General features: G+C 35.2%; 1 protein-coding gene across 5 annotated transcripts in view; it reads right to left on the bottom strand.

The window, feature by feature from the left end:
- Nucleotides 1-20,891, bottom strand: part of EPHA7 (EPH receptor A7) — a 158,626-nt gene that overhangs the window by 37,815 nt on the left and 99,920 nt on the right. For all 5 annotated transcript variants that reach the window (XM_015858873.2, XM_015858872.2, XM_015858876.2 and 2 more), the window contains exons 6-7: nucleotides 7,590-7,714; nucleotides 3,059-3,227 (exon numbers count right to left, since the gene is read on the bottom strand). In XM_015858873.2, coding sequence (XP_015714359.1) covers nucleotides 3,059-3,227; nucleotides 7,590-7,714 — 294 coding nt within the window. The remainder of the gene's footprint in view (nucleotides 1-3,058; nucleotides 3,228-7,589; nucleotides 7,715-20,891) is intronic.

Genomic DNA, 20,891 nt, shown 5'->3' with positions numbered 1-20,891 from the left:
GACTCAGAAGGCAAGCAAGGGAGCAACTACAGGTGATATCTAATCTGACACTGCGATATCTGCTTATCCAAAGGAATGAGGCAGTGCTTACTTTAAAGGAGTTAAGGCTACCTTCTAAGTATATGGTTGAAGGGATGGGGAATGTATACCCAAATATCCTGGAGGATTTAAGAGAGGAGATTAGTCGTAAAAGCTGTACTGCACCTCCAGCAACATTTTTTTCATGCAGGCAACCTGAAATGTATGAGCTGCAGAAAATACTTGATGAAGTGAACATGAAAAATTCAACAATAAAGTGATTTAAGATATCTTGCAAGTAACTCAGTGGATCAAATGGTAAAATTACCACTTAAGTGACATTCTTTGGATCTGTATTTTCTTACTTGGGGACTTTTCTCTAATGAGCCACACAAGAACAAAATACAGTGATTCAGGTATTTCATTCCGAGACAAATATAGTACAGAAAATAAATAACCTGCCTTCATAAAGCATTTTTACTTCTTTTTTTTTTTTTTTTTTTTTTTTAGATAAGTATGCATATGTTTTCTAATGTATACAATATGTATGAATACAGATATTAAATATATTTTACATATAAGATTATATATAAATAGTTTATATAGTTTCTCAATATAGTTTCTCAAATACTGAGAAGTGGCTATGCAGTTTTAATCACCATACAAAAATCTGTTAAATCTACAGCACCAACCAAAAGGTGCTAAACAGCCAAAATATCAAGTGAAACTGGGTATGCAGTAGGGCTAGCTAACTGTGCTGGTTGAGCACTATCAATCACTACATGTATTCTTGAAATATTCAGTTTTAAAATCCACATTCAGAAAGTCACTGGAATAAGGAGAAAACAGTGCCTCTTAACTGTAGTGTAACATGGGTTTACTGCTCACTTGTACAATGCAGTATATTTCATATAAATGATCCACTAAAGTTCTTCTTAGGAAATGCTAATACATGCCTAATTTTATTAACCTGCCAGATCTGATAAAACTACAAATAAAATATGAGAAACAAAGATTCTTATTTGCATAAGAATTCTAAAATAATTTATTAAGTTTGTTATCTTTTACTAACGCTTTAATTATTTCTGAAAATTATACACAGAACACTGGAGTTGTTTCTCATTGATGGGAACTGTATCCTTTAATCTCCTCTCAAGAATATTGAAAATATTCCACTTTTCTTTTGTGAAATCACATGACATGGAATGTCAAAAACCAAAGCTGGCCTCTGACAAGAGAAAAATCTGGTGTGCATACTAGCCAAATATGTCACTAATTTATATGTATTCTTTCATCACCTAGACTGAGAAAAGGTATACATGATGCAAAAGGGTCAGTAAAATATTTATTCTAGGATTTTCTAATCTTCCATAAGTTAATCAAACTCCAGTCAAGACACTGGATTTCTTTAAGCCTTACCTTACCTCAGAAATGATCTTTGCTCAACTTAGCGGCTACATGTATGTTTACACACAGTACAAAAATACTCATGTCATTAATGAAATTTTGGGGAAATATTTTGGTCTAATAATTTAAAGCAACTGTAGTTAATTAGTAGAAATCTATGACAGATTGTGAAAGCCTTCAAATATATTTTTTTCCAGTTGTTTACTCAGATATGAAATTACTTCTGTTTGTAACTCAGGATACTGTCTCTTGTACCTCAGAAATTGCACTGAATCTCACTGCCTATGTAAAGCAGAACTCTACAAATGAAAACCATACTATCAGACACAGAGCTAATAACATCGGTCGTAATATTTTATTGCTAGTATTATGACAATTACTATTTCAATTAAGTCTATCAGGTGTGTATTATCACTTCTTATTAATAATTTCCATATCCTGTGTGGAAGCAAGATTAAGACCTAACTACTGTTTTTTTAAATATACACACAAATTCTTCAGGCGACACCAGGCTGCAGTTAAATAAGATGCAATTGTGCGTATCTGCATAAAGCACAGAGCAGAGCTGGTATCCATAGCTTTTGAACCTGCAGGCTATGTATTTTCAGCTCCAAACCTGGCTGAGCTGCTAGGCAGGTCGACCTGAAGCAAATGACTCAAACTCAAGTGACCAACTTTTTCTGCCAGGGATATGGGCAGTTCCTATCAGCTGGCTCAAGGCTACCAGCTCCCAGTGCAAAAGTTTCCATCTGAAGACTCAAAATGTGGAAGTATGCATGCACATAACTACATGATGAGAAGTGGAAAATTTGTCAGTGAAATTTCTAGACAAACAAGGATATATGGTTGGTTTCAGCATCAAGAAAGAAGCAAGTTGTCACAGACAGAATCTCTGGTGTACTGTATGAGCAAGTTTATGCTCCAGCTTCTTACTTTCCTTTGTGAGGGTTTAAGGAGACTGCTTTTTTCTTTACACAGCTTACTGCTTATTACAGTAGCCTAAGAGAAATCTAATGTCTTTGGGACCTCTATTTCTTTACTAAATATGAGTGAAACTGAGCTCAGAAGATAGTAAGAACAGACATATATCTGAAACAAGACTAACAGATATGTAAACAAAACTGTATAAAGGTTTGTTTGTTTGGTTTTGTGTTCTGTTTTGTTTTCCCAGGAAATTACAGAGGAAAAGATGTCCTGGAGAGGACTCCGTGGGCTGAATCTTCTCCTCCTTTCTCTCCTCAGTTACTGAAGAATCTAGCAGGGTTTCTCAGCACATAAAACCTCTTGTGAGAAGGGAATAGATATGTGTTCAAGTAAAAAAAAAAAAAAATAAAAAATAAAAAATAATACTCATTTTTCTACACCAGAAATACATCAGGGAAGAAGAATATGATGTTACAAATTTAATGGCTATTTATAAGAGTGCAATTTGTAGTTCTATGGTAAAATGACTAATTGAAGTTCATTCTTCAAAATACAACGACAAAATCCACTCACATAGATGTATTTTTTTTCTTCTGATTTTAATAACATTGCCTATGACTCTTTAAATTTTTGCTCTACTTATTATTTCTGAAATGCTTCACTTGTTACTTAATGAAAATGCTAATTTTCCATAGATCCAAATGTTTACCTGTGGCTTCTTCTAGTGTGGCAACATCCAGTCTGGGGCTATAATTCCCATAACCAGCAGCAGTAAAAGCACGAATCTGGAAAACATATACTGTTCCTGGCTTTAGGTTATTAATAGAAGCTGAAGTGGACTTGGTTTTTACTGTTGAATAGGTTCTCTCCCTTTGATCCTGAAAATAATCAGACAAAATATTTAAATGACATTTACAGGTCAGATTTTATCATGGATACACATCAGCAACTGACAGCCAGCCTGGGCAGTTTATTTCAATTTGTTGAATGCTTTTTTTTCCCCATCATAAAAAATAAAGCATACTCTGTGGAGTATTACAAAATACTGCCATTGCAATGAGGAGGTCTAAGTGCAACATAAAATTCAAATGGGATGCTCATATTGTTACTCATAAAAATCCAGACATAACACAATTGTTTCTTTGGCTTGGATTACATTTTGTGAAATTATGATGGAAAAATAGCTTGAATGCAGCTTTCTAGAGGGACCCACAGAGTTTAAACAGCTCTTGAACAGGGAAATCCGTTACTGTATGGTCAGAACATATTTTGTTCGTTATTTCCAACACTTCTAAAAAATTATAATAGAAGAATTCAAGGAGAGAGGCTCAGTATGACACTCTCAAAATATGAAACTGTAACATTACAAGTCCTATGTGTAGTTGCTCACATTCAAATGCTATAAAAGCTGCATCAAATATATTTACTATATTTAAAAAGTTACGGAATCATAGAATCATTAATGTTGGAAAAGACTTCTAAGATCATCTAGTCCAACCGTTCACCTACCACCAATGTTGCCCACTAAACTATATTCCTTTGTACCGTATCTACATGTTTCTTGAAGACTTCTAATGCCAGTGACTCAAACACTGCTCTGGGCAGCATACCTCAGTGTCTGACCACCCTTAAAGGGAAGTTTTTCCTCATATCCAGCCTGAACATCTCATGGCACAACTTGAGACCATTCCCTCTATCCTACCCGGGCACACTTCTGGATCATGTTCAGCTGATCATCAACCAACACCTGCAAGTTCTCTTCCTCAGCAGAGTCTTCCAGCCACTCTGCTCTAAGCCTGTAGCGCTGCCTGAGGTTTTTTTGGCTGAAGCACAGAATCCAGCACTTGGTCTTGTTGAACTTCATCCCACTGGCCTCAGCCCAGCAATTATGTCTCTCCAGATCCCTCTGTAGGGCCTCCCTACCCTCAGGCAAACTAGTGTTTCTTCCCAACTTGGTGTCATCTGAAATCTAACTACAGGTGCATTCAGTCCCCTCATCCCGATCATCAATAAAGATATTAAACAGGGTGGACCCCAATACTGACCCCTGGGGAACACCATTTGTCACCAGCTGGATTTAACTCCATTCATCACCACCCTCTGGGCCCAGCCATCCAGACAGTTCTTTAACCAGCAAAGGGCTGTACCTGTGTACCTGTCTAGGCAAGGGCTGTCAGCTTCTCTAGGAGGATACTGAGAGAAAGAGAGTGGGTGTGTGTCAAAAGATTTACTGAAGTCTAAGTAGACTACATCAATAGATTTTCCCTCATCTACCAGGTCAGTCACTTGATTGTAGAAAAATATGAGGTTGGTCAAGCAGAACCTGCCTTTCATGAACCTGTGCTGTTGGGTGTGATCCTGTGGTTGTCCTGCATATGCCCTGTGATCTTACTCAAGGTGATCAATTCCATAACCTCCCCTGGCACAGAGGTCAGGCTGACCAGCCTGTAGTTCTTTAGATCCTTCTTATGACAGTTTTTGTAGAGTCTTCATCACATTCATGGGATTCATCACATTTAATGATCAAGATTATCTTTCAGAACAGGTATGTGCAGCTCTGTTGATTTTCAGTGGCAAATGCAACCCTGACTTGAAGGACAGAAGAGATGAGTTAACCTACCATCTGAATGTACTATATGACCAGAGAAGTATGAGCTGTATAAGGCAGTGCTAATGAGACAGATACAGAGGGAAGAAATAAATCTGTAACTCATTTCAATTTGTCAGCTCAAAAATGATGGAGAACCTTCCCCTTTACAGTCAACAAAGCAGCTTACACTGAAATATTTGGTTCAACACAACATATATGATTTCTTTTCAGAAATTCACTAATGGCTTCCCCTGGGCCTTGCTCTCTCAGTCATTTGTCCAAGCCCATCAACTCAGCTAGCAACAATTTTTCATATCTTCTCCAAGAAAATTTAAATCATCTGTAAGTGAGGACCATGGTGGAATGTATCTTGATATGTGAGGAAGAACAGCAATGCTTGAGAGAGGAGAATCAAGAATAATAAGACTGTAAATACTCCTACAGGTTCACACTGTGAGCCACAATGGAATTCCAGAGTTTTGGGTTTGAACCATAAATGAGCCTTATTTGCAGCTCTTGAATTACAAAAATAAATAAATAAATAAACCAACAACAAAGAAGTAAAAATAATCTGAGCCAGAAACATCACAGGGCAGGCTTACTTGGGAGATTTCAGGCATTTTCCACTCCAGCTGTAGCCAGAAGGATGAGAGGTAAAAAAAACACTAATCAGAACATTTCAGAACCACAAAAAATGTTTGATTTAATTTGGCCTTAAAAGGAGAAAATCTCCAGATCTTTTTTGTTTGTTTGTTTGTGGGATTTTTATTTATTTATTTGTTTATTTATATTTGGGGGGGGGGCTGGGGTGGGAGGTGGAATGACTGGCCTAACACAATAATGGAACAAAAAAAACCTGCCTTTCTAATTATGAGGAAGAAGCTTACGATTCAAACTGATCTGCACTGCTCTGAAATGAAAGCAAGTCATTAAGATTTTTTGTAATAGACTCACTGAATTAAAGGTTTAAATTCAGTATATCTGTGACTAGCTGAAGGATCAGGTTCTTACTCTCTTTTCTTAATTTCACTGCAATAAATAGAATACTGGCAGGTTTCCTTCACTTACAAGAAAAAAAATAACAGCAATTCTTGTCTTGGCAAATACAGGAAATTGGCAATGAATTTCTTCTGCTTGTTAAAAGGAGAATTAGCATGTAGGGAAAATAATAAACAGTTCATTCTATCAGTTATCACATGAGAAAAATATAGTATAGTGGGTAATTTTATGTTCAATTTATTTTAACAGATCACAAGCTATTGTGGATATAAAACCAAGCAAAATTGTGTTGTTTTTTATTTCCTGTGTTTGTGCAGAGAACAGTTTTGCTTTTGGCAAATATGTGTCTTTTTCATTCTATTTTTTAATGTATAGACTTTTTTTCATGCGAGTGTGTGAGTGGAAAAAAATTACTTGCCAAAATGAGTAAAATTCCTTTCACACAAATTTTTAGCTGACTTTAAATATCTGGTAAGTTATGTTACAAAAGCCATCAAAGTGAACAGCTAAAAGAGGAAGTTAACATCAAAAATAAACAATTTATTCCCTTCTCAGTTCATATAAATATCTACTGGTAAGAATATTAATGTAATTAAGCTCTGAAAATTAGATATGATGATTTTATATCCATTCTGGTCTGAATTTATCTGATTGCACTCTAGCTAGCAAGCTGACATACTTTTGTTGATACAGAGACACTACTACCTTGTTTGCAGAGATGAAATATCTTCACAAGTGATTACAAAGGAGCTCCTTTGTTGTTTTCCTTGAAGTTTTTAAAAAATCTTTTTTTTTCCCCCTTTCAACGAATGCTATGTAAAAGCCAGGATTATGCTATTTGTTACAGTAAATTTCCTAGGGAATCTGGATAAGCCACACTTATTTCACATCCTATGACAAGCATCTGGCTGCACAACCTGCCTTTACCCCATTTTCATCTGGCTTATAGTTACATGTGACCCTGCTTACACGCTTGTCAGATTTTTTTTATTCTGAAGTACATCATAAAGAATGAAGGCCTAGATGTGCTGAAATGAAAGGCAAAACTCTGATTGACATCAATAAGATTGCAATTTCAATCCAACAGAAACAGATATCACTTCATCTACTACTGAGAAGCAGCCCTCTGCAACAAGAGAAGGAGTGAAAAACAAATCTCTTGTTCATGGGTCTTTTTAAAAGGACAAATAAGGAATATTTATCAGCTGAAACTGTAGGAAGTGTGGAAGTTTTCAGGCACTATGTCTAAGCTGTACATCTTAAAATGTAACAGCAAATGCACTCAAGGATTGTATCTGATGTCTCATCTCAAGACTGAAATCATACTGACAAAGAAGGAAATAAATAAAATAAAAGCTTTAAAGACAATGTAAAGAAGACTGGGAAAGGACAAATTTTGTGGTAAAATATCCACAGTCCAATTTATATATAATAAATATATAATAAATTTATATATAATAAATGTGACACAAACTAGCAATAATAATTGCAGTGAGGCACTAGTTATTAAAAGTGAGCAGAACCATAATGACTTTGAAGAGACAGGGTAGCTGATAACATGGTTACGGCTTTAACATTGTTCCACAATTTAGTGAGCCAACACACTGCAAACAGTACATTGCTGTACATTACAGATAATCTATGCACTTACTTTCTCATAATACTTGATTTCATATTCAGTAATGACTCCATTGGGATGTTCTGGTTCCTGCCAGGAAAGCTCCACGCTCCTTTGCAGCACTCTCTCTTTCATTACTCCACTAACTTGTGAGGGAGCTGTTTGGATGAGATGTGTCAATAAATAATAAGGAAATTTGTTGGATGCCTAAAATCACACGTCATTACTGACCCACCCCATGCTGAGCCACTTTTACTAAGGTAAAAGAAAGCACCTTTTCATGGATCACAATTCAAAGCTAATGAATATTCAAGCAGTATCCTATTACCATTCATAAACTTAGAATGGAAATCAAATTAAAGTGCAAACAGCAAAAAAGTGTCATTGTTGAAGTTAGTGGAAAACTGAAATTGATGAGATAGGAATAATAATTAGGTAAACATATTCTGATTAAGACAATGAGATAGATTTTTATATTGATTTGTGATAAGAATCGAAATATTTATTGCACTTGTTTCAACAGTACTTATAAAAAGAAAAATAATCTGTTAAAAACAAAACTACATATTTTAGGCTGACTTCACGTAGTTGATACCAATGCTGCTTAACAAATAGCCTGCCAAACTATCTGATTACAGCATGATTTAGTGGTGAAAACAAACTTTGTTAAGAGACTAAAGCCCATCTTTTGCATTTGTTCAAACCTTCCTGGAACATTCTTTCTTTAGAGCTGAAGTTTCCATCCTTGATTCTGGTATCTAATGAGAGTCTGAGGTAATTTAAGAAGCATATCTTATGAAATAAAGGGTCACTGTATTACCCTTCCTCACTGCACACAGTCACACATACACACATACACAGTTTCCTAAGAAACAACACTCACAATCAGGTGTTGCTTGAAGTTTCTGAAAAGTGATCTACAACTGTTATATGGATATTGAATCTCATTTAATGACAGTTATTAACTAGTATAATACGAGTAACTGAAAAAGTAACTTTCTTGACCAGCTTATCTCCTGCTTAATAAAAAAGAAAGATTGTGGAGTTACTGCTCATCAGTACTTCCAAAGAAAACCTAGCGTCATACTTTTCCACAACTATACATGCTGCATACAGAAATCCTGTGAATCATAGCTCTTTAAAAAACAGCTACAGCACTAGAACTATGCAGAACTTGGCCTTGTTCCTGTTCAGTTTATTGGAAATAATTAAATTAATTTAAAGGGTTTAGCATTGCTCACATAAAAGAGAAATAGAGAAGTTGATCCTCCTCTCCTCTATTTAAAAACAAAGTGACAGTTATGTTTATAGGAAAGTGATCATATTTGGAGGGTCGATTCAGTAAGGAGAGTAAGCAAAAATAAGAGATGCATTTATTTATACATACTTCGAGTACAGAATCTACAATTTTTAACAAACTTAATGGAAATTTTAAATCCTTTCTTTTTCCTAGGGGATGGAACAGGAACAACTTTATTTCAGAACTGTATACAGTGCTTTCACTATGTAAAATTATTACCATTGATTAAATACAGATAGAAATTCTGTCATAGAACAAAGATATTTTGCAGTAACAAGGAGGCAAACTACATTTTTTCTTGTACCACTTATGTCAAAATGTAATTCCAACAATTCCATTTTTAAAATTCCTTCGTATCCCCATCTTGTTTAATTTAAAGGAAGGAAGAAAATATCAAGAATGTACAGTCCTCTAGCATTAAGGACAAAAACTTAAAGTAAGAATCACTACAGCACAACTAATATGATAATTCTCAAGGAAACTTAAAATTTGATTTCTAGATTCACATTTTAATTCTGTTTCTAGTCCTTTTTATTATAACAAGCATAGTCACAGAGGCTTTAAAATTAAATTTATTTACATTTCACTAGAGGCTCCATGGGTCCATGAAAATTAAGAATAGAAATTATACATGATAATTTTCATTATAAACTATTAAGTTATGTATTCAATATAATCAAAGTTGAAGACCTCTTAACGTAGGCTGCCAGACTAATAAATTCATAAAATTGTGTCATGCAATGACCATCGGCTGATAAAGCTTTCCAGAGTCAGGATCTGTCACTCCTTGCATACTCTTTCTAAAAGTCTAGAGTATTTTCACCCTCTAACTAGAGTATATATATTCTTTTTGTAGCTAAGGGAGTGTAATGCAGTATGCAGAAAACTTATTTACTCTTATCTAATTTTCAATACACTACTTAACTAGCTGTCTTTTTTTCTCAATGAGTAGCACAACAGCCTAGCCGAATTTCAAGAAAGGTTATTGTGTTTCATGTATAATATTCTAACTCATACAGATAAATGTTTTCAGACTGTTAATTTTACATTTTTATATGTCCAAAATTGTTAATGTCCATACTTCTAATGAAACAATATTTTATTACCTATGTCACTGGAAATTGTTCTCAACATTCATTGCTTTTTCTTTCAGCTTATCCAATTTTTTCATTCTGCTTGTCAGAACATTCATTTTTTCGAAGCATTCAAGTAAAATGAACTCACTTACTCTAGCATTAGTTAATTTTGGAGATGTGGGGAGGGAAAAACAAAGTGAGAAAGGAGGAATAGAGAACAGGGAAGATGTTGATAGGGGAAGGGAAATATATTGTACAAGATTCCCACTTTACATCTGAACAAAGCATACCGCAGTCATATTCCATTCTTAAGGGATTTACATGCAAAAGAAAACCTCAGTGAATTATTAGCCATGCAAGCCTGCATGCAAAGTCTTAAATAAATGAGCTGTATTTCCTGATTATTAATATTCTTTTCATTCAAGCATGATCAGATTAAAAGTTTTTTTGTTTGTTTCTTTTCCCTTGCCAAAAAATATTCTGCTATATTTCAGCAGTAGAAGAATCTATAATAAAGCAGAAGACAGAGCTCAGCCCTGCAGGCTGAATATGCTGTCAATTCTGACCTTGAGTCTATATGTTTGTGAGGCTCTGAAAATAATAATGTTGTATGTAAGACCTATATTACAAGATATTCCTAAAATGTAATATGTTGTCTGAACTTACTTTGTGTCCTACTTTGAGCCTCGACAGTTACTATGAGAAGGCAAGGTACAGCAGCCTATTGCTACTGGAAGGAATCCTTAGTGAACCGGAGAAATCACATAAGCCAATTAATCAGTGGTACAGGCTAGACATAGATGCTGTCTTTATCCGGCCTTTTTTATTACATCTCTTAATGAGTGCTTAATGAGAGTGTATAGGTCAGAAGCATTTTGTTCTTTATTCTAATATAATCATTTCTACTGCATCTCTAACAGTTGTTCACGATGCAGACACAACTAAGTGCATAGTCCAGAGTAACTTGAGTATGCATAATCCCTAATGTACCTTTTCAGGTTACAGAGAAACATCACTTGTCTCGATCATTATTTCCATAATGTATTACACCTGGGGATACAGGCTGTTCAAAACATCATCTGCTATCAACTTTCTTTCTTATATACTTCATCTTCTCTTTTTCTCCTTCCTGCTGATACAACATCCAATGCATCAAACACACACAGCCTCTCAGGGCTAATAAGAGATGTACCTACACATGCTGCATAAGGAAGTACTCTGTGAATGACAGGCCCTCAGCACACTCATTCACCTTTTCTAAATGCTTCAAATATACCATTCAGCAAAAGGAAAAATTGATTTTTCACCAGGTTTCAACATCACAGCCACAGAGAAATATAACTCTGCTGGGCTTTACTGATAAAGCCTTCAAGTTATATAGATTTCAAGCTCATCATCATTTCCAGATCAAGTTATTGAAAAAGTTAAAACGGAGGTGTCAAAGAGAGCAGGATATTCCAAGAAAATATTACGTTACAGAAAGAATTTTGCATCTGGTAGACTGATGTGTTATATTCACATTGCTAAGCCAAGCATATGGTATATTATTAATATCTGTAAATATTCATGTGTAGAAAACTGCAGTGATTGTTTTGGAAGACTGTGGTTTTAGAACAGAGTTCTGCAAAAATATTAAATCATAATATTGCTCATGCTTTAGCTCTATTCTTAGCAATTCTTTGCTTCTCACGCTTGATGTTTCCCTTTATCTGCAGTATACTTTCCAAAATACACAGGCAGATACAAAATTAAGTCTTTTGCACTTTGGATCCAAGAAATATATATAAAAAACATAAAATGCTAAAACAAAACATTATAAACTGAAAAATGAAAACACATGAAGCTGGACTTTCACACATAAGCGAAGTTAGGTATTATGTGGCAATTGCCAGCACAAAATCAGCCCTAGCACTGTTTTCTAGAAAAAAGAGTAGTCAGCAAAAGAAACCTAGTCAGCTGTTTCTCTGAGATCTCTGCAGTTCTGCATCATGAATGGGTCTCAATTTCATCTGGCAGCATCAGTCATGGAAACTTTTCATCTCATACCTTTTTTAAGCTCTCTCTAGAAACAGTATTTCGGAATGGTTACTAGCTCATGTCTATACAAGAAACTATTTACAGCTCCCCAGGAATAAAGGTTTAAATTCTGCAGTCTCACATTATGCAGAGTTTCCCAAATAAAGGCGGGGAAAGGATCCCAGTGCAGAGTAAGAGCACAGGTTAGTAAATGCAAACAAACCTGAATTTGCATCTCCAGTTTCCTGATTTGCTATAGAAAGAGTGAATGAGCTATCGTTTTATCTTTCTTTACTTTGTAAGAGCAGTCATGTACTTACAACAACCTAATCTTTATCTGGTACTTGCTGAAATCAACAGTAGCACTCACACACTCTCATAGCACAGGACACTTGCAGCAGCACTCCCAAAGGATTAAAACTCTTGGCTCTTGGCCTCTTCCATTTTCAGATCTGGAAGAGGTGTGGCAATCATTTTAAAAGCACTAGCTTTTCACACAGCAACAAAGACATCAAATTTTCTATCCCTGTAACACTTTATCAACATATACTTCACATTCCATGAAGCATTAATACCGGTCTCCTGCAATGGCTTTCTGCAGCAATTGAGCGTTCTGAGTGTGTTGACTGAAGGGGACTTTGCCAACAGAAGCAGATCATGGAAAGTCAGGCATATAACGTCATAAAAGTTATAACATAATCTACCACTTCTTTGTAAAACGTTGTTGTCTCCTTCCTGGGTAGAAATCTTTAAGCAACATGGTTTTGTTGTCTGTCAATATCTTTTAACTGTGTCTGGCACCTGAACTCTTACGGGCAATGAACACAAAATGAATCCTTTAATATATATGAAAATAGTAGTATGAAAATAGTAGCAGAGAACTATTGGCTCTTAAATGGCTGTCCAGGAAGAGAATACAAAGCTCCCTGTACTCTGTTTCCATCCCTGTACGACAGCCGCACAAAGAGCACCCTTCTGCACTAATTTGCTCCCAAGAGAAGGAGTGTTAAATGAACTTGGCCTTCCACCGTGCTGTGGTTTGCTGTGGGGTAAAATCCAGGCATCAAGACTGCCAAAATTGATCAGTAAGATCTGTAGGCAAATAGATTATACACCTTGAGGAATGGCAGCAATTGCTGTCAGAGGCCTAGGGCCAGCACGGGGCATCAAACCTGGATTCATGTTGGTCTGAAGCACTGTGCTTCAAGACACACGCCCTCACTCCTTTACAAGGAGCAACACAGATGTCATCTGAAATAAAACCTTAACAATGGTTTGCAGGTACAGGGCAAATTTTAAGGCTTCTCTCTCTTGTGTTTGCTCTGCTTCCCATAAATCAGAAAAAGATTTGTGTGAAAGAAAAAATATTCATACATCTCAAAACACGGCAACATGTTAGTGCTACTCAAGCCATGCATAGCTGTAGTTGGTCCTTTGAATGCTTGAGAAAATTTTCCTACATTAATCTACATGTTTACACTAATATGTAAAATAATTTTCATATTATTTTGCAGTCTAATTCATGCAAAAAAATAAATAATAATAACAACCCAGAAAATAGAAAATAGTATGACAGTTCTTAAGCTGAACATTATTAAACAGATAAATGGAAATTTACAAGACTTTATTTTTTCAGTGTTATTTTTTTCTCTGCCCTCAGTTAAACCTCAACATGAGAAAGCAGCCCATGATAAAAGGTTATTGAGTACCACTGCATTATGCCATTAGTACCCATTGCTTTGGATCAATGACAGAGAAATTCCCCACTGTGTTTATAAGCTGCAGCATTCAAAAAGAGACCCAAATAAATCAGATATTTTACACTAACAATATCCTACAGAGAAGCCATTTTAACTTCCTCTCTGACACACTTTACTTTCCAGCTCATAAATATAACACAGTGTGCACACAATGTTCTGTAAACCACAAGGCACACACGACTCTCAAAGCACCTGGAGATGTCAGGAGTACATGGTGGCAAGCAATGTTATACTTGACTGCACTACTCCATTACCCTTGTCTTTGTTTTTCAGGCTATTGCTGTTGTAGTTGAGAAACCCCTAAATTATCTAGAGATTTCAGGAAAACAACAGAAACACCAGTTATCTGAATACTTTTGCAAATAAATGAATGAGGAAAAAGAATAACAGTATTAACAAAGTTATAAGAAAACTGTAAATATCTAGTATATATTGATAGCTTACTAAGTGCATTTACTGGTTTGTTTAAAATAGATTATTTTTTTGGTAAATCCTTTATCGACCTCAAAATTTGCCAGCTCGATCACTTTTACATACCGTCTTCTGTGGCAAAATCTAGAGAAGGCAAACCAATAAAAAGAACTTACCAGAAAGAAAGAGATGAAACAGTTCAGAAAGATCAGGGCTGACAGTTTGTCTATCATGTTGTTATTTTTTCTTCTAAGAGTCTATGTCTAGACCTGTTCTATGAACTCCCCTGTTACTTTTGCTTGACATTTGGTACAAATATTATTGTCATGTCTGTATCCCATTTCTTCCCAAACTGGCGACTTGGGCATCAATCAGTGCTGAACGGATGCTGAGTTGCGTAACAAGTGACAACGTCGACTCCCAAGGTATCCACAACTCTTGCTTTGTGAATAAGTTTTGACATGTCAGGCACAAACCTGATTCTTACAAATGTGTTAGAGTAAGAAAACAGCCTTACAAATAACAGAGAAGGGCTTTTGTTCTTTTGCAGCGTTTGTTTTCCTTTGCAGAAGAAATATTTCTATGTTAATTTGATTTCTTTTGTCTTGCTTTTTTTTATTATTTTTTTTTTTATTATTATTTTTTCTCTCTTTTAGTGATTCATCTTTCATAAGTTGTTGTTTTGTTTTTCTTTTAACTGGAACATCTGCCACCAGCCTTGCAGTAAATCCTTGGCACACAGGTATTACTCTTCATTAAGGAAAACAAAACATCACAAAACTCCCAAAGATGGGGATACTCTTTTCCCTGGTGGGCTACTCAGACACATTATGTTCTCCTTCTGTCTCCAGTCATTTCTGCTGGCAACTGTCAATTACAGACACAAGTTTTAGGGAATGGAAGGATAAAGCACAATTTACAAATCCTTTCCCCTAGAAGCAGACAGGTGTAATGACTGAGACTGTTTGCTGTAATTGAATTTCATGCTGTCATCTATTCAGTCACAAAAATGTCAGCTTCAAGGATGTTGCTCATAAAAAAAAAAAAAAAAAAAAAAAAGAAGAATTACCTTAATACATTCTTTTTGCTACTCTATAGCTAATATCTCTGCCACAATTCACTTGCCCAAGAGGAAGTGTTCTATTTGCAGCAGTAAAATACAATATGAGGTGATTAGGAGTATGGCTTAGGAGACCTACAAACGACCACAATTATGTTAATTTAGCATAAGATGTCCAAGAGACAGTGAATGAATTCCAGCCCCATAACAAAGCATTTTGCTTCAGACATAGCCAACAAAAATCTGGGAAGTGCCATGCCAAAAACTAAAAATAGTTGATAAAATATTAATGGGAATGCATATAAATATTCTATAAAAATATAAAAACAATAATTATCACTGTGGCACAGGTTTGATCAAACTGGTTCTTTCAAAGACATAATTGTTCAGTGGGGGGAAAGCATTACTGACATTCCTAAAATGTGTACAACTTGTGTTTCAGTCCTCCAAACTCACATGAAATGCATTATAAAGTCCCTGCTAAGGATGGGCACATTCCTCTGAAGCAGCTTGGGTGGGATTCCTTGCAAAAACAGTCTGCAGTTTTGTCAAGTTCTGAGCCCATATTTTTTTCATTGAAGAGTGCTATGACTCTAGTTTTAAAAAGATGGATATATATCCACGTGGGAATTTCTACCACAATTTTAAATAGCAGAAGTAACAAGCCTTAAGTTAGTGAGTATGCATGGAAGCGAAACTCAGGCCCATGAGAGGAAGATCTGGCAGAGCAGAATCACACAGAATCACAGAATCGCAGCCAGCCCATGACTCGTTTGCTGAGGGCTTGACATGGATGCAGTCTCACTGATGAGAGGTGAGGTGACTACCATGGAAAACTGCCACTGAGAAATACAGAATACAATATTTAACATTTCCCTCAAAGTATAAAGAAATGCATTCAAGCAACTGAGAAAATATCCATTTGGAACAACACTGAGGGTCCCAAATGAAATCATTTGGGGAGTATGCACAAGCTGTACAAAAATAGTGCCATGCAAATGTGAGCAAAAACCCATTATAAAAAGGGGAAAAAAAATTTGTAAACGGAAACTAGATAATTGATTTGAATATACAACATAAATTAACATCCGTCTATTAAACAGTGACAATTATTTAAAGAAATCCACAGATTCAGATCTGTTCTTTAAAAATAACATATACAAAATTTATGCATAAGTATCCTCTAAATTTTTCTTTGTTGTAACAAACTGCTTGTGGGGGAAAGAAAAAAAAAAAAAAAAGAAAAAAAATGATTTGAGAGGAATTTTTTTTATTTGAGAACATGCTATGGTTCGATGCTTCTCCAGCTTCTGCTCACTGGAAAGAAAAGCCAGCACAAAGACTTGTCAGAGGCAGAAACATATTAAATTGGAAATACATCAATCATTTAATGAAAGAGTTTACTACATGGTTTTAAAAGCTCTACAGAATCATAATCATCTTTTTACAGACTTCCTAGTGGCTTCACTTCCCTGAATGCTATAAAGCTCGAAAGGGGACCAAAGTTCTTTATCCAAAGGTTAAGTTCTTGGAGAGCTAGATTAAGAAAATGTCAATTGCATAAGTTATAAAACCATTCAGGTTTTTTTTTATCAGTTCCACTTTTTGCATAGCATTTAGGGCTTGATTCTGATCTCTCATCAATTATATTTCATTTTTGCTATATCAGTTTTAACTAACTCATCCTTGTTTCATACCAATGAAAATAAGATCAGAATCAGGTCCTAAGGGTGAAGTAATTAAGAATGTAATTATCACAACTGATAATCCAGCATTGCTGCATATCAAATTGTTTTGTTTTATTATTTTAAAGAAAACAATGATATTGATAGGGCTTTTTTTTTTTTTCCTCATTATTTCAGAAAATGTTCTGGATGGGATCCAGACAATCTAACTCAAGCACTTCAGTGCACCTACCCTTTAGGCAACTACAGCTCTCCTAAATTAAATGCTTAAATTCCCTAAACAGCTTTGCTCCCTGTGACAGAGAAGTAAGCAACAGAGAGGATAGAGCCAGACAGAGATCTTGCATTAAAACTGAGACCCATAAATCTGACGTCTTCATTTTAAGACTGATTTTTTATTTATTTATTTATTTATTTATTTATTTCAGTTGACTACATGGTGAATTCAGTCACCAGTTTTAGTAGAAACTGATTACCTGGCACAACAAATAAGCTTAGCACCTAACACTTAAATACTTTTTAGATGACATGGATTCTCTTCCTTACGCACTATATATTGTTTACTGTCATCTCTTATATTTTCCTTGCTAGTTTAAGGAGATGCATTCCTTGATCCTTAAATCTTCTTTATGTAATTAGTCCAGGGTCTACTCTGACATAACTCACTTGCAAATCGAGTACTATCCAGGTTTCTACATACAATAATGTAAGTCTAAATCTCTATGGGCTTAAAGGTTTTTCAGTAAGCTGCTAGCAAGACACAATACCTACATTTCATAACTGCAAATTCATAATTGTAGGGAATAAATTTAATGCTGAAAAGATTCCTAAGTATGTAAGTCGCTCCAAAAGTGATGTCTCCTATTTATTTCCATGGAGACTATAACAGATAAGAAAAGCACAAATAGCAGCATTTGGATAGAGCAAATTCTCAGCTACAAAACACTCTTTTTTCACATAGTCACCATCATTAGCTATGCATTTTTAGCATGCATATGCTGGACAAAAGCCTGAATGACATGCTTATTAAACCTCTATTGCTGTATCATCAACATCTGCCTATGACCTTGTGGCCCAACATACTGAAATAAGAGTCATTTCTTTCAAAGCAGCTTTTGCAGAATTAAAGCATGAATCAACATTAGGGAAGGAGTGAGAGACCCCAACCAAGTGAGTTTAATTCTCTTTCAATTTTTAATGGTTTGAGAGGGTAGTGATTGCAATGAATCACTGGAACTTTAATCAATATCAAGGGTGAAGATGAAAACAGATTTGCTGCTGCAAGGAAGGCTATGCACCCTTTTAGATAGAAAGGTTAATCTACAAATAAATAAATAAATAAACAAATAAATAAATAAATAAACAAATAAAATATGAAGAATTTGGCTCTTCTTCAGTGCAGAATTAATTGGTATATTTGTCAAATAAGCAAAAGTACATTAAAATCCTTGAATAGTTTAGTATGGTCCTATTTAACCCAAATAAGAGGCTTCAGAACTAATTTGCTTTTTCCTCACAGTCAAGGAACTAGTAGAGAGCAGAAAAGTCCATTTTTCAGATGGCATTTAGTACGTGCTGTTCTGTTAAATAAAAGTATGGAAAATTGTGCTTATATATGTTATGACTCTTTCCAAGTTTTAAAGGATACAACAGAAAGAAAGTTAAACATAGGAGAAGTGAAACTACAGCACAACACTTTAAAACAAGTGTTTTGAAGAAAATTGCTATTTTCCTACACAGTGTGTGGCCTATTTTTCAATTGCTGTTTTGCTATGAAAGAGGCTCCAACTCCACAGTAGAAATTACTACTACCTAATTGTAACTATACTGCAAGTGTTGTATTCACCATCAACATCAATAGACTAACATTTAGTTATTCTAAGACAAATCACCAGTAGAGAAACTGTATTTACTTGGATGAGCATATTATAAATTATGATTTTTATTTATACTAGCCACGCACGTAAAACTATTTACACAAATTGTGCATTAAATATCAGAATGTACAAAACATGAAATCTAGAGAATACACAGTATGTAGACAATAGCAGAAATAGGACTATATGTTCTGAATATTGCTGTATTGCCTTATTCATTTTAACATGCTCCAGTGTAATTATTTATTCTCCTAAGTGTATTAAAATAAATGCATTAGAATACATATACACCAGAATCAGGAACATCTATTGCATGTATCCTTTACATATATGGTCTCAGCAATTGACAGTATAAAACATAAATAATAAAATATTGGTTCTGGAATTTCACATAATTGCATATATATATAGAAAGTGAATGCTCAACCATATATGTAAAAATCCTGCCCTAGAAAGCAGCTTTGCATAAACTCTTAGGAAACTGCTGTCTTTGTCATCAAAACTATTCAGTTTGTTCTTTACCCATCCACAACTTGCAAAAATAAATATAAAAATCCTTGTCTTCTAATTAGCCAACACTGGTTGAACTCATCATACAGTAAAGCTGGCAGTGATAAGGGCATGATTTATTTAATGGATTTTTCTTTTTTTAACCTTAAAATGTTTACAAAATACTGATCAAAATTTAGGTAACAGCTCCTGGCTCCATTTTAGTAACATTTGTATCTCACAGGAGTCAGTCAGAGCTTCATGCATACACCAAGTATGCAGATTAAATGGCAGAGAAACCCTCTTTTTAGAGGGTATCTAAAAAGAACATGCTGGTGTCTTAGATCTTATTGTAAATGAATCTTTGGTGGGCCTATAAGCTAAATTTTGTTGTTCCTATTCTGTTTTAAAACAATACCTTCGACATTTGACTGGTAGGACTGTTTTTTTTTGTGTGTGTGTATGTATCTTCTGTAGCTCTGTTGCTGTTGTTTTTAATTCAGTTTTGTTAGACTAGTATTTGTTGTATGTGACAGAAATACATGAGCTTTCACTTCTGTTATTTGAGTCAATTTATTACCCAAAGATGGAAGATAGAGTCCTTAATTTAAATTCTTGGGTCTATGCAGTCAATCTCTAAATCATGGAGATATGCTTCTCTAAAAGGCCTCCAGAGAGACATCCAATATGGCACTTCTCAGGCACCCAGCTATAGAAACAAGGCTTCCTCCAAGGAACCTCAGAAACATCTGTCATACTTCAAGAGGTAAACTAGGCATGTCCTGTAAGAGGACTAGTTTACTCAGAGTATAACTTTTGTGACAATAGCAAGATCTACAGTAAAGTGTGGGAGGAGTCTGCCACCCACACACCCTTTTCCAGCAGCCGTCACCCATTCCCTTGGATCCCTAAAAACCGTTCTTCCCACTTAGAAACAAACAGACCTTAGAGTTTCTGGAATTAATTCCCATGATACTGTATTCTATGGAACTCATATAAAAGACATATAGGCATACATGATAAATTATAACTGTGATGTGTGACATGCAAGCAGCTAGCCAGCTGACCTTCAGCACAACAGGCTTGTGTATGTATGTATGTCTTAGGTAACCAAGCAAGTACTGAAATACAGGATCAGCCTGTACTTAAACTCTGTGTTTTCTAGTACAGCTGGACAAATCAAATGACATATTTGAATCCAAGTCTGCAACCTTGCTTTTGTTGTTGTTGTTGTTTGTTCAGTTGGTTTGGTTTTTTGTTTGCTTGTTTGTTTGTTTTTGCACAATATGGATTAAATTAGCATGAAATTATCCTATTTTCTCCTTTACCTTAGTTTTTATACTAGTCCATATAGCTCAGGGAATAAGGCACAAGAAAGAAGACACAAAAGGAAAGGGAATGAATGAAATAGGAGGGAGGAAAGAATGTTGTTTTTTGCAACCAGTGCTTCTGAGAATTCAGGTGCTGGCATTCACTTCACTGACTTTAACATGAAAAAAATGGAGTCTGGAAAAAATCTTGCCCAGTCCTGACTGTATAACAGCACAAAGTGCTGTGACTGGTCTTGAGTACAGGCTTAATACTTCCAGAAGGTCAAGAATGCAAGCAGTTGGCTTAAGTTTAAAAGGGAAAGAGGAAAAAAAAAAAGAAAAAGAAAAAAA

This window comes from Coturnix japonica, chromosome 3, assembly GCF_001577835.2.
Source record: "Coturnix japonica isolate 7356 chromosome 3, Coturnix japonica 2.1, whole genome shotgun sequence".
Taxonomy (NCBI): domain Eukaryota; kingdom Metazoa; phylum Chordata; class Aves; order Galliformes; family Phasianidae; genus Coturnix; species Coturnix japonica.
This window is presented reverse-complemented; position numbering and strand designations above follow the sequence as displayed.